The following is a 15840-nucleotide window of genomic DNA, read 5'->3' as shown; positions in this document are numbered from 1 at the left end:
AGAAACTATACTAAATTTTTTGTTTATCTATATGCCAAAGAAACTCATTAGCAATAAATTGAAATCAATATTCAGTGATGTGGATTTCTTTTCAACTATATGAAAATATTTGCCATTAAGAAAAACTTTCAGCTGATTTGGTCATTAGTCAAATATTATAGAAGTTCATGTTCATTTCAGAAGATGAATGAAAAATAAATACCTAATCCTTCTGGTATGACTCCTTGGTTCATGAGAGCTTGCAATTCATCAGGCTGGGGCAGGATGGCATTGCCACAATTGTTGCAGATGGAGTTTGTGGATGGTGACCTACACCTCCAGTATTGCAATTCTGTTTTGCATTTGTTCAATTCTTGCAATAGAGTACCTGAAATTAATCCATTTATGTATATGTTCAGTAGTGAAAGTATTTTAAAATTATTTACGCAGGTTGCCGTTTATTTATTTATTTATTCAACGGGTAACCCCCAATTTTTATACAATATATTAACCTTAGAAAGTTAACTATTCTAGTATCTACATATCTAATAAATCAACCTACATAGAGAAAATTAAAATAAAATTGTGATAAAAAAAATTTTTTATAAATCTAAACCATCTCTGAGTGCTCTGAGAGATATGAAAAAAATCAATATTGGTCCCATTAGCATTCGATAGAATTCTGGACAAAGGAGAATGTTTTCCATAATTACGCCTATGAAAGTCGAGACTGAAAGTTTGGTTGTAACGTGTCCTTCTCGGGGGAACATGCAGATTGACTTGACAGAGAAGAGTTGGGCATAATTTCGTTGTTCAACAATTTATGTAGGAATATGCATGTGCCCGTCTTGTACTGAGTTTGAGCAATCCAATAGTAGAGCGAATTTCAAAGAGCGAATGACTTCTAGCTGGCATGTTCATTTTGTAGGCAACATATCTAAGAAATTTATTCTGAACTTTCTCAATATCATAACTGTGATCGAAGTATGTTGGAGACCAGATACAAGTGCAATACTCAATCACTATCTAACCAATGCAAAGTATAGTATTTTAATAGAAAAAATGTTGGTAAAAACTTTTGTTGATCTGCATATGAATCCTAACATTCTCATAGCTTTGTTAGATATGTGTTCATACTGTAAATGAAAGTCCATCTTGTCATCCATCATAACACTCAGATCTCGTATAGATTGTACACGTTCCAAATTCTTCCCTGCAATACTATAACCAGCTGTATAAAGGTTTAATGACTTTGAAAAGGAAATACTTTTACATTTTGCCACATTGACATTCATATAATTCATCTTACACCAATCAGAAAAAAATTTAAGGTCCATTTGAATTTTCGCAGAATCCTGCAACGAATCAATTGCTCTAAACATTTTTATATCATCTGCAAACATCAGTATTTCACAGTGAGTAATTTTTTCTTTGATATCATTTACAAAGATATTGAAGAGAAAAGGTCCCAAGTGACTCCCTTGAGGTACTCCTGAGGTAACAGATATCTCGTGAGAGATAAATCCTTTAATTTTCACAAACTGTGATCTATCACAAAGATAATTCGAGAACCAGTCCAGCAAACTCCCAAAAAGCCAATTGCCTTTAATTTTTCACAAAGAACTTTATGGTTCACGAAGTCAAATGCTTTTGAAAAATCGGTGTAAATTACGTCGACTTGTTGTTTATTTTCCAGAGCATTCGAAATATACTGGGTGTACAACAGTAGATTAGTGTTTGTAGATTTATCTTCACTAAATCCGTGCTGTTCGTCGATAATCATTTGTTTTAAAGGACTCTTTATATTATCACAAATGATGTGTTCAAGTAGTTTGGGTATTGTACTTAATATGCTGATCGGTCTAAAATTATTTATGTCAGTTTATGTTTCAGGATTTGGCAACCCTAGTGTTGTAATCTGGCAACTGACATGAAGTTGGACATTTTTGAGCTTATACGTACTCAGAACATTTTGACATACGCGAGCTATTTGTGTTGTTTACAGTAACTTAAAAGATTCATCTCGACCCAAAAATGGAATTAAATCGTGAACATTTTCGTGCGATTATTTTGTACAACTTTCGACGTGGATTAACTCAGCAACAGTACATGGATGAACTTATTTCAATTTTTGGCAATGAAGCTCCATCAAGGACTAGTGTTTATCGATGGTATGGTGAATTCAATCATGGTCGTAGTTCACTCTAAGACGAATTTCATGAAGGTCGTACAAAATCAGTTGTTGTTCCGAAAACCATTGATGCTGTGCGCGAACTGATATTTCACGATCGTTTGTGACCTAACGTAGGATTGAGACAACCTCAGGCATTAGTGGGACCAGCATACATTCAATATTGCATAAACATTTGACTGTCAAAAAAATTGTTCGCATTGGATCCCATACAATTTGTCAATCACTCAAAAAAAGGGTTGTATCGATTGGTCGAAGGAAATGCTCAAAAATACGATCGCGGTGCTTCAAAACACGTCTATGACATCGTGACAGGTGATAAATCGTAGATTTACGGGTATGAGCCCAAGCAAATGATCGCCTGTTTTTCGGAAAAAATGGACATGTCGCAACCGTACCACTAGAACAAGGCAGAACAGTCAATTTTGAGTGGTACACAACCATTTGTTTGCCGGTCATCTTCCAAGAAATCAGGAAAACCAACCGCCGAAGACGGATCACTCTTCACCACGACAATGCGAGCTCTCACACATTGGGCTCAAAAAACTGTATTTTTGAGCACCCAAAACATCGATTTGATGAGTCATCCGCCGTATAGTCCTGACTTGGCACCGAATGACTTCTTTTTATTCCCGCACGTAAAAAACAAACTAAGTGGTCAACGTTTTTCGACACCTGAAGAGGTACCTCAATCATGGGGAATATTTTGAAAAACAATAAAGTGATTTTCGATGATTAATATTTGTTTTTGTTCTCTAATCTTGAAATATAAATGGCAACCCTCGTATTATATGATAAAATTTTCCTTGAAAACGTTATTTATGATTATGAACATTCACAAAAAAGATCAAATCAAATCAAAATATACTTTATTGTCCGAAGATTTGCATCTCATTGACAAAGTCCAAGAAATACAATGTTGGTATAAAAAAAGTACTAAAAAAGTATAAATGTAAATATAAACACAAAAAAGATATGATCAAGAAACATTCAGAGTGATCCAACAAAGAGTATCCACATAGTTTTTCAGATTTTACTGAAATTTAATAAAAAAATAATATTGTCTGCTCATGTGTACTAAAACCTCTAAGGATCAAGTAATACTTCCACAAAACTGTGGTTGGGTGATATGGATCTTAATCTCACAGTCATCAGCAATTACAACCATGATTAAGTCGTTATCATTCCTGAATATCAAATGTAGCATAACACCAAAGCAGTTTTTAATGAAATTTGATTGAAATATATAAAGGAATGCTAGATTCGAGAAGAATTTGAGCAGCATTATCATCATTATGTATTGCAGTTACACCTAATTCATCATTAGACCATCCAACTTTTGGTAAGTTATAGTCACCAAACAGAAGTAGCTTTTTTTTGGAAATCTCTCCAATACACTATCCACAGTTGCACAAAAATAGACCTCGAAATATGAAAGCAACAATTTACATAATTTTATGTAAATTGCAAATATTGTTGATATAGAAAGCAGTAAAGTTTCTATCAAAGGGCTTACCAATCATGTTTTTGTTGAAAAAAATAAACGATGAACTTCAATACTGTGTGGCGAACAATTTGTTTGATATAATACTTCTTTAAAAAAATATCAGTACCAAATTCAAAGGAATCATATCCATTCACTTTGCGTTTTTATATATCTGGTGGTGACAAATAACAAAATTTTCCTTGAAATAGCAAATTCTGCATCCTGTTGATTCAGATCACTCCCAATTATTAGCTGGTTATTTATTCTACCTCAAGTAGGATCCATCCTTTTTCACACTTTCTTTTTTCTTTCAAACAGTATTATTGCTTTATGAAAATCTAGATATTTTTGATAATAGTGGATTCCCCTAATAACTGGTCAATTTTTAGATTTTTATCAGGAAAAAAAAAAGTTGAATTGAATTCAAACCAACGACCTATTTGGTCATGTGTATTTGTGGTGTTTTTCTGCAACCCTATTGTAATTTCATTATCTTAATCAAGAACATCACATAATATACTTGTTGTTCGACCACTATCTGTAAGTAGAATATTAATTCACCTAAAAAATTAAACAGAATAAAGTTAGTTTCTACAAGGATGGGTTAATTCTCTATCAAGTTAGGCTCTACAAATTAATGTTGAAATATTCTTGAATGTTACACTCATGTCATCGATGACAGTACGTAATGACATTCATTCGCTTATTTGATTTAATCCCAGCCATAGGAATCTTGTTTTAATTGAAAGGGGTATAGTTTCAGGAGAGAATAGTTTTTGGTAAAGAAAAGTTTTTTCTTCACCTTCATACAAAAAAAGTAGAAAGCTGGAGTAACCTCTCCTTCCAAAAAAAGAATCTCTCCTAAAAATATACCCCTTTCAATTTGAACAAGATTCCTATGGCTGGGATTGAATCAAATAAGCAAATGAATGTAAAAATAATAATAACAATGTGTGGGGAGTGGGCGATGGTTGATAGTGCTGGCGCGCCTTCCCGAATGTATTGTGGCCAGCGCAAACTACGGTTAAAAAATAATATAATAATAATAATAATAATGATTCTGTATTTTCAGTCAGACAAAAAAAATTGTGTAGGAAGTGTCGATACAAAATACAATTCAAAAAAGAAAAGGGAAGGCAGGCTCATACTCTAGAACTAATATGAATATGAGTTACTGATGACATGAGTAGATTAAACTAATTCGTGATTTTATGCATGAATTGAGTACTTCATCTTATAGTGTTATCCAGACTGGTGTTGAAGAGGCAATAAGGCAAGTGTCGTACTCCGAAAGTTTGAATATCCGCCATTGATGATGACAGTGTTCCATGTAAGTGAAATTTTATCTCTTTCATACTCTATACTGTGTAGCAATTCTGTGAACGATATATGATTGAATTCAATAAAGAATCTTTGGAGTACAAAATGATAGAAAAAAGTGTCCATATTAGAGTAGATGTTTCAAAAAAAATTCTTTCATGTAATTCAATTTTTATATGAAAGTAGTAGGTTTGAGAGGGCTTATTCTTCCAGTCTGTGTCTGAAAGTTACTTCCTTGCATGATCTACACATCTTTGTGAATAGTTCATTTGGATATTTATTGCTTTCTTCCTTTTTTTGGAAGATTCCCACATTTTTTTTTTGTATGACGAAAGCCAAAACCTCTATTTTTCAAAAATACATACCTATATCGCAAATACAAACATTTGAAAATGATTAATACCAAGAATAATGAAAGAGTGCAACTAAAATAGTGACTCATTAAAATATTCTTCAAGGTAATAAGGTCTTAAAATAAAAATATTTTTACTTACTTTCTGAATGCCTTGAGAGGTACAATATATTTGTTTTCATCGGGTATTAGGATTTGTGAGGCACTGTATGGATGGAACCTTTGGTGTAGTAATGAATATTACTGGAGTTTTTTTCCAACACCAAAGATCAAAGAGGAAGATCAGTTTGATCTTCCTCTTGAAGATGATCACTTGGTGATCAAAACAGTTATCAAGGTGTTGAAAATAACGGTTTGGTGTTATTACTGGAAAAAATTCCAGTAGTATTCAAGTATTAGGATATTTGAAAAGTTTTGTTCATTTTTATGAGTCTGCTTCAAACTGTAGTATCTCAGTGAATACTTATTTAATTAAATCGAAATAAGCACCATTTGAATCAGTGCACTTTTGCCAACTTAATAGAAAACGATTAATTCCGCATAATTCAGCATAAAAATTGTGTGATAGGAATTTGAAGAAGTCGACGAAGGTCGTTTTTGCCTGGTCCTGATTGACGAAGATTCTACCGATGAGAAAGTTATCAAAGTGCTTGAAAATATAGTAAATGGTTGGCAATAGGTCTGGGGAGTATGGTGGGTGAGGTAGAACCTCGACGCTGCTGACGCAATTTTCAGTACATTTAATAGATTACCTCACAATAATGTGATGGTTTGGCCCACTTGCAGAAAGTTATGGTGAATCACAGTGGTTGGACACCACTGACCACGGTGTCCAACCACTGGTTGTGCAAAACCAAAGAACAGACTTTGAAACGTGACAATTTCTGTCAATCATTCAAATCGTGGGGTACCCACTTTTCGAGCCTTTTCAATACATTTTAAACCATCTAAAACCGCATGGGAGCGGACGCCCAGATTTTTCCGCCATCCTCCCCATTGTTTGTGATGGGTCAGTCTCCACCAGGGTCCTCAAATCTTCGTGCTGGATTACTGTATGTCGACCACTTCGGGGCTCATATTCCAGGATAAAATCTCTGTAACGAAATTTTTCTGACCAACGTCGAACAGTGCGTTCATTAACCCTTTCGCTGCTCAAGACAAGTATTCTCGTTTGCCGTTCTATTGCTCCTGACGAGAAAACTCGCATTTCAAAATAAAATAAGATCCGACTGCTCCAGCCGCGAATTCTCGCGGTAATTTATTTTGAAGTGTGGCGACGAGCCGGCAACGGCGCTTTTCGTGCAAATTGTCTACGGCGCGCCGATAACAACGTGGTACATGTGTGAGCTTGCTAATATATTGTATTTTTCTTGCATTGCAGGGAAATAAATAATGCTTAACTTCAATTGCTATTTCAATAAATGATTCACTATCATAAAACATTGTTTCGGTGACATAACATATTTAATTTCTCCCTAAATTGCATATCCCATTGGACTATACTGCTCCAGACGAGTATTCGCAAACGCCAGAAAATCTGTCAACTGTACGAGAGACGACTCTTGGCCTATGCGCAGCGAAAGGGTTAATAATATCATTTCCAAATGCATGGGTAATTTTTCGGAATGTTTTGTCAGCGCTTTGGTTCAATTTGAATTCAGAGAAAAATTAGACGAAAATCGCTCCACGACATCATATAGTAATGAGCAGAAAAGCAAAAAAATATAATTTGGAAGAAAATGATTAACATCAATGTATAGAGTATAAAAATATGTATCAAATAGTATACACCATAACACAGTAGAATAAATATTTATTGAGATATGAAGTTCCAAAAACATATGACATTTAAACGGACAAAACTTTTGCAACAACCTAATAATGATTAATATTTTACATCCATTGTGAATGAGAGAATCTTCGAATAGGGCGGAAGTAAGTCTTGGAAACCCAATATTTTGGATTTGTCTAGTGGAGTAATGCACTTGGTGACCTTAATCTGCTGATTTGCTGATAGGTACGACTCAATACACTGCTATGAAAATCCCCTAAAATCACAGTAGTTCAAGTGATATGAAGTTTTATTTTTGACTAGGCAAACATCTCCAAGAAAAATAGGTGGAAGGATAATAATAAGCCTTTTGAATAACTCTTCACAGGACACTCTTTGCTCTACCTTGAAAATGTATCAAATGGCAAGTTTTCGAAAATAAATTTGGAGTTGAATGGCACAGCTTTCTTAGTATGGGATGCTGTAATTAGCATGTGCTTTGAATAAGGTGTGGTACCCAATCTTTGCAGTTATTTTACTCAATTTATTTAATACCACACTGAACAGATCATTTCTAAAATAACCAGCAGCTACTTACTGAACTTGCGTGAGATCTCTTCGTTTTTCTTATCATAGTCATCCAATCTCGTCGCGTACTCGACAGTTTGTTTCTGTTGATCGGCCAGCTGCTTCTGCTGTTCAGAAATTTGTTTCTGTTGGTCAGATGTCTTCTTCCTGCAGGATCGCAGATCTTGACGTAGAAGACTCAACTGGCTGTTGTAACGCTTCATACCTTGCTTAATCTTTCTGATGCGTTTTCGCAGAACCATGTTCGATTGAGGTATGGTCTCAACCATGTCCTCTCCACTCTCGAGCTCATCTGTTGAAGCATGACCACTATCTTTGGACACTTCCGAGGATAGAGCCGATGAATCTGGAAGGTAGAGTGTCATTATTGTAATGTTAGACCTGTACAAAAGTCTGATACATTAAGAATGTTAGAAAGGATGGAAAATATTGAGCTTACAACAATAGAGAGAATAAATTAGAATATACTTGAAGACTGACTATAAATCAAATCTTCAAAAAGAAAAATTCGTTCAGGTCAGTCTCCACTTACCTACACAGTAGGTTCATGGACTGAGACCTCTCAGAAAACAAGTACTCTCCAGGCTAATGCCACGAAGGGTGTTGGATTAAAACCGACAAGTGTCAGTGCAGGATTCTTCACAAAATAAATTTCTAATTATCCTTTTGGCGCTACAACGGCCAGAATCAATTTTCAATTACTGGAACAGGCATACTTGCAGACTGGTTTCGAGCTATTTGGCCTGTCGTCAGTGCAAGGTAGTAAGCATTATATATCATACAAAGTTGAAGCGAAACGACAAGCAACAAATGACTATTTTGGATGGTTACAAATTTGGAAAGCAATGAAAATCCTGAATGTTGAATTTATTGTTTCCCAAACTTGTAAAACTAATATTTGGCATCACTCACTCAATTTCTAAGCGTATTTGTGAAGGTTTCATCTTAAGGTTCGAAAATTCTTGATTTTGGTTAAACTATCTTTTTACATGTACTTTTATTTTGACTAGTTTTATGTCCAATGCGAAAACACAAGTATAATATAAGATAGAATTGCAAGAGTTGACTAGCAAGATGTAGAATAATAATTAATAAATGACACAAACAAAAAGGTTCCATCATGAAAATCAAGATGAATTTCAAAATGAGAACTAGATCAAAACTTAGTCAAATGACTACGTTTTTTTTGCAAAACAGGTTAAATTATATAACTCTTCATTTTTCAAATATCATGATTAGAAAGAAGGTCAGATGAAATGATGGATTAAAATGAGCAAAGAAAACATACTTACTGGCGAAACTTCCAGAGAAATTAAAAAAATCTGAACTGAAATATGCTATTTCAGGTAAATTGGGTTCAATTTTTTCTTTGAAATATTCCATGGCCATTGTCGAGAGATCAAACAACTCATCAGTGACCTTGTAAGGCAAATCCAGCTTGGGTGTAACTTTTATGTAATTGAGTATATGATAGACCTCATCGAGAATTTCTCCAGGAAAAAAACAACAATGTCTTCTTTCAATGTGTTTTCCAAATGACATCTGCAGCAAAGTGAGACGCATGTGGAGCGTTTCAATAATGTCACTTTCGCAAGCAAGATGATGACTGCGTCTTGCAGATTCTCTCCTTGGCATCTTAGCTTTAATATCTTGATATCTTGCCAGCATTTGGTTTTGGAGTCGGAGGAAGGTTGAATTTAAAATTTGGCTGCACACTTGGTCAATCGTGCGACATATCTAACAAGAAAGAGATATTTATTTAGAATAATGAACACAAAATACATTTGAAAGTGAACATTTGTTCGGTTGCTCAAGCATATGCAAAGTAAAACAGAAATAATTGAATTGAACAAGAATACATACAAAATGTTGATATTCAGTTTCGGTATTGATGAACTGCAAGCTAGGATTAGTTAATTTATTGAAAACTATCATGTCAGCAGTTGTATTTCTGCAAAATGCTGATGATAGAGATATTGAAGTCTCGATACTTTCAGATATTTTGTGGAAAATGAAAAATTAAAAAGATACTCAGTTCAGCCTCGCAACAGAATAATCATGGTTTTTCTCAATAGCCCCAACACACGTTCATCAAAAGTTTAATGTGTGATGTGAGTATTAATTTTTTGGTTTTTATTGTTATCTCTTGTTTTCTTTGTTGTTATATGTTTTCATTTCATCCAATCACTGTTCAGAATATTCAGTAACCTTTTATATTTTATAGACATTTTACAAGATCTGACGTTTGCATTCTTGTATATGTATTCCAATTACTGTTTTTAACGAATAACTGTATAAACCAGTAATTTCATACTAATATATGCAGGTATAATTTCTGGTGACTGAATAAAAAATGGCGATCCATTAAGATTCCACTTAGAAAACCAAATACTATATTTCAATCAACTTTGAGAAGAAATCTAATCATATCTCAAATAACAGAATCAAGAACGGATGAGTGGAATAGTTGAAAAGGAAAAGAGTTAGGAAAAGAGGTCAGAACTTCACAAGGAAATAAACTGTCAAGTTTGTGTGATGCAGTTAATTTTATTCATTTTTAATATTCTTTTTGAACGTACGAAGTATCAATAATAAAAATATTTTATTAGAAGTAGAATTATATGGATCTAATACATATTTTATTAATTTTTAGAGACATGGAAGGAAAGAAATGAAGTGCCTAATATATCAATTGTAAGCAACAAATTTATCAATGATTATACTACTGTCGAAAATACTGAGGTAACTTCTTCTAATACAACAAGAACTGATCATAATTTTAGATACTTATTAAATGGTACAAAATTGGTAAGTGATAATTTTATCTCGGATCATAGATGACATGGTCAATGACAAAATAATAAAAAGGTCTTTTGGTGGTATGACTATTCAATTTAGGCAGAAGCGGTATTTCAATTTTAGCAAGAAAGAAATATTCTTCACTGCCCTACAATTTAGTGTTTACACTACCTTCAACTTTAATGATGAATTCAATATTTTGGAAAACTTTTGATAGGTGTTTACTACCTCTCTCAAACATTAAGTATAATCCAAAGAAAAAATCGTGGGTTGCTGATGAAATAAAAAACTACAGTAGAAATCTGAAACTGTTTAGTGAAAACCTCACAATAAAGGGTTTCTTGAATATGTTATGGATTTTCATCAAGTATCGGCCGATTCCAACAAATATCTCAGAAATAAAATCAGTGACAATTCCCAAATGAGAGTTATAATTGACAACAATGAAATTACTTGTCCCAAAACTATAACTGACAAATTCAATAAATTTTTCATAGAGGCAACAAAAAATGTAAAATCTATTCGTAAAAATGATCATTTTTCAGGAAAGAGTAATATAGATTCCATTGTTCTGATTCCAATCTCAGCAATTGAAATACGCTCAGCAAAAGTGAGGATGAAAAACAAAATGTCTACTGGACCTGGTAAAATTACTTCAACTGTTGTATAAAAATTTGGTAGTGAATTAACGGGACATTTGACATGCATAGTTAATCGTTCCTTTGAAACAGGTGCATTCTTTAATCATTTCAGATCGGCTAATTCCGGTTTATAAATAGGGATAAAACATGTGTAAACCTACAGGCCAGTATCAGGACTATCTCCAGTTGCCAAGCACACATAATATTGCATACTCAATCAAGTTATTCCTTTCATTAAGATATCAATTAATACCTATCTAGCAACAATGCTTTCGGAAGGACAAATCCACAACAACTGCTACTGTAAATTTTTATAATGATGTTACTGTCAGAAATAGACAAAAGACGATCTCCTGTAGGTACATTTCTATGATTTGAGCTGAGCTTTTGGTTCTGTAGCTCACAAGGCACTATTTCATAAGCTTTGGCTATGCAGATAACTTTTGGATAAACTTGGAAAATTGTTTTTGGCAAATCAGGTGTATCTTAATCTGGAAAAAACAGAATATCTAATCATTCATGCAAGACAAGAGGTTGATCAACAACCCCCTCTTAATTGAACTGCAATAAAAAAAATACTAAAAAATTATACCAAATTTGACGTATGAGGAGTGTTGTTGATTCACACTGCCTAGGGAATTTCAATTTTGCTGAAACCCACTCTCCACTATCGAATAATTATCTGTTGTGGGAAAATTATCTTTCTAGACTTTCTCTTTACACACTCTATCTCAATACCACACACTAAGTGGTATTAAGAATATTTCAGTGAGATTTTTTTGTAAATCTATATTTGAGGAGCTAAATATTCCACCTTTGCCCTGTCTGTACATAATGAAAATTGCCTGTTATATTGATAAAATCAAAAGCCATATGCCCAGATATGAAGATATAAATAAATATCAAACTAGACTTATTCAAGTAACACTTTATTGTGAAATTTCCAATAGACACTAGACCAATGGAGAGATTAACTTCGGAGTTAATCTCTTCATTGGACCACAGCTACCCAGCCATTTCTTGACTGGACCACGGCTACCAAGTCCAGATAAGTTTGAATTTTACTTTCGCCCGTGAAAGTTTCAAACTTCAGTTGAATAGAAAATCATAAGTCTAGACAATTTCAAACATTTTATACAATGATTTAATGATGGATTTTCAACAATAAATTTCTATAAAACCAGATATCTTTCATTCACTATATGCAAACCCATTTCCCAACCTAGGCCCTGTTAAAATCACCAATATTATACAAATTATTGAAAGAGACTGTGTCAAATATCTTGAAATATTGATCCATTTATTTTTTCGATGGTCGTGTAATAGATATTTTTGTAGCAAGGACGAAAAACTATCTATTATTGTAGAGCCTGCAAATTGATAGCCAAGTCTAGCAAGCAGACGAGACAATAGATAGTTTTTTGCCAAGGTGCATATTACATTTATTGTAGACTTCTACAAACACACATAGAAACATTACAAATATTGAAGACTGTATGTTCCTACAAAGGAACTTGAATCTTGATGAGTGATAAGTTGCATTTTAATTTCGGAAAATATAATATTATAACTTCCTTCTAAGTAGTATCACATATAACTATGAGATTGATGATGTAATACTTCAAAGAACTCAATTAATGATAGACCGCAGTGTCTCATTCGGTTTTGAATTATCATTCAAATCTCAGATAATAAACATAAAAAATGAAGCATCAAAGATGTATCAATTTTTAGTTATAAACTCCAGTCAATTCACTAATGTAGCTTGGATCAAACTGTAGCACAAAACACTTGTTAGACTCATTTTGGAATATATATCCATTTTCTGGTGACCCCGGTATCAGTGTCACAAATATAGCATTGAAATAATACAAGAGAAAAAGAGTATTCTCACTACACTAACTACACAAAATTCTGCAAAATAGTATGGATCATCCCTGTCTTCAGTCAGAAATCAATTTTAATGTACCTGCATATGGAACAAGATTCTCTGGCACATTTTATATTGAATCTCCAAGAATTGAAGAGAATAGAATTTGTGCTAGTAAGCCTTGGTCAAATGGAACCTGAAGTACTAAGCGTTTTGTCAGCTACTGCGGCAGACATCATTAGTGGTATGTGCGTTGACTGCGAGGACGAAATTTATATTTCAAAATCTCACCATCGACTGATATCATCAATAAAACGAAGATCAGGTTCCTTCGACCATGGCCTTCTAGCCTGGGTTTGTTCTCTTCAACCTTACCTCCTATGTTCTTATAGTATAAGAATGCTCCTTCAAACGTCATGAGTCAAGTCAACAATACAAAAAATGACTGACATTTATTTTCAGTCTTGCAAGCTTCAAAAGCAGATTGTATCAAACTGTCAGTTTTTACACTCATGATATTTTATCATTCTTCATCATTGTGTAATTAGGCCCTGTGTATAAACCTACTTGTGATATACTTCCTACTCTGTAATCAGGGTATGACTGGTAGTGTTTGTACAATAAGACAAATAAATAAATGAGCTGATTTAACATGAATCTTTTGATATGGAAATAGTTTACTCACCAATCTCATCTGACAGATATTCCTAAATGGTAAGTAGCCGAATATTTTCTCCAAAATTTCTTGTGGGAGATCCAAAAAATACACTGTTTGCACCGGGGGTGTGAGTACCTTGGAATATGGCACAGTCCCACTACACCCAACCATTGAAGTAGTACTGTTCCTAGTAAATTTTGCAGGTCCGTCACTGGGAAGTTGGTTTCCTTCCACAGCCCCATTGTTCCCTATTGTCATTTGCCTTGTTGAGACCATATTTCAATCCTTTTATTTTAGGCAGGAATCCAGAATCAACTGAAACCTGCAATTGGACATAATAAAATTAGATTGAAAGTTTCAATAATCTAAACTATGAGAAGTGAAATAGATTTTAAGATGAATGTCATCAACTTTTCCTTTATTTTTCTTGAAGAAATGAATTATCAATTAAAACAATGACAACTGAGCTAAATTAATGTCATAAATCATAAAGAATAATGTAAATATTCTGCTGGCAATGACACTTGGTGATAGTCACAACAAAAATATTTATAATAAACTTATAAGAATTAGATTATTATATTAAGAACCTATCTTGAATTTTAATTTTCCCACAAAAAAAAATAACTGAAGTAAAGTTGAAGTTATAAATAAATTAAATACTCTGCAGGTAATGACACTTGGTAATAGTGATTGAAAAAACATTTATAACAAATAAAAGGACATAAATGAACCGTTTTGGTTGGTTTCCTGGTTTTGCCATGGTCTTCTTTGGTTATAATATCCAAACGTTTCGACTGCAACTGCGGCAGTCATTTTCAGTGGCGCAGTCGAAATACTCTTCTTGACGTGACAAATGGGATCAGTCAAGTTTCAGTTGAAACATCAAGAAGAGTACTTCGACCACGCCACTGAAGATGACTGCCGCAGTTGCAGTCGAAACGTCTGAAGATTATAACCAAAGAAGACCACAGCAAAAACCCGGAAACCAACCAAAACATTGACGCCAGCTTTGAAAGCCTACATTCCTACATATATGAACTATGTTAGAACAAAATAAAAAACAGCACTTTAGTGTAAGTAGTAAGTAAGGAGACGGCTCTACCATCTCCATTTCTACCACAAAAAAAGGCAGGTGAACTTTCAATACTGTAACATTTTTGTCATAATCTGATATGGACCAATTTAAAATACGACGTTTCATTCATTAGATTTAATCATCAACTTTATTTTTGAAATACAAACTTCTAGTTTTTTTCATCCATTTTTGTAACAACTGTAATAATAAATTCAGCTATGCATTACAATACATGTGTTTCCCGACGTTTGTCTTCGAAAAATGATCACTAATATTTGTGTAGTCTCAAGAAGATGGAAACCAAAATCTTTTATACTCAAAGATACATCAACTCTAAACATTTTTAGAGAATTTGCAAGTAGAGGTGAACAACCATGTATTCCAGGGGTTTTGTATACATATGGAAGAACTGTTCAAAAGCCATTTTTATGGAACATAAATGTTTTTTCTGATGTCTTCTGGAAAATAAAAATTGGGGGAAAACAATTCATGAGAGTATTGAAATGAATTCAGAGAGCAGAGAGATCCAGAGAGCCTAGAAAATTACCGACCAATATGCATCCCTCCCAGTTTTTCAAAATTATTCGAACTAGCAATGTCAATGGGAATTATAGAGTTTATGAATCAATGTAACTCATTTAGTAGGCTTCAACATGGATACTTACAGGGTAGATCAACACAAACGGCCATATATCAATTCACACAAAATATAACGAACATGATGGAAGAAAAATTGATAGCTCTCGGGATGTTTTTGGATTTATCCAAAGCATATGACTGCTTGAATCATCAACATCATGTATCCTATAATAAAGATTACTACTACTACTAATGTTAATGAAATTAGAAAGATATGGAATGAGAGGTTCAGCGCTAAAGTGGGTTGGATACTACCTATCAGATCGCCTTCAATCTGTAGAAATAAAACGAAATGGAAGAGTCTATAAATCCGAAACCCTTCCCACAGACATGGGAATTCCGCAGGGCAGCATTGCCGGCCCTCTTCTGTTCGTCATTTATTTGAACGACTTATATAATCTAAACCTAAACCAACGTCAGTTCAAAACTATCTTCGCAGATGACACTAGTCTGTTATCAGGTGGTGAA

At 33.8% G+C, this 15840-nt stretch overlaps 1 protein-coding gene across 4 annotated transcripts in view; it reads right to left on the bottom strand.

Moving 5' to 3' along the window:
• The window catches only part of dmpd (F-box protein dampened), a 35614-nt gene that overhangs the window by 7081 nt on the left and 12693 nt on the right, over positions 1 to 15840 (bottom strand). For all 4 annotated transcript variants that reach the window (XM_023166604.2, XM_074177174.1, XM_023166603.2 and 1 more), the window contains 4 exons: positions 13683 to 13977; positions 8980 to 9424; positions 7698 to 8033; positions 203 to 367 (listed from right to left, as the gene is read on the bottom strand). In XM_023166604.2, the coding sequence (XP_023022372.2) occupies positions 203 to 367; positions 7698 to 8033; positions 8980 to 9424; positions 13683 to 13931 (1195 nt within the window). In that variant the 5' untranslated portion in view covers positions 13932 to 13977. The remainder of the gene's footprint in view (positions 1 to 202; positions 368 to 7697; positions 8034 to 8979; positions 9425 to 13682; positions 13978 to 15840) is intronic.

Source organism: Leptinotarsa decemlineata, unplaced genomic scaffold (genome assembly GCF_025532065.1).
Source record: "Leptinotarsa decemlineata unplaced genomic scaffold, Ldec_3_MD MMD2_tig00002159_RagTag_RagTag, whole genome shotgun sequence".
Lineage (NCBI taxonomy): Eukaryota > Metazoa > Arthropoda > Insecta > Coleoptera > Chrysomelidae > Leptinotarsa > Leptinotarsa decemlineata.
The sequence above is the reverse complement of the archived record's forward strand: the minus strand, read 5'-3'. Positions and strand labels throughout refer to the sequence as shown.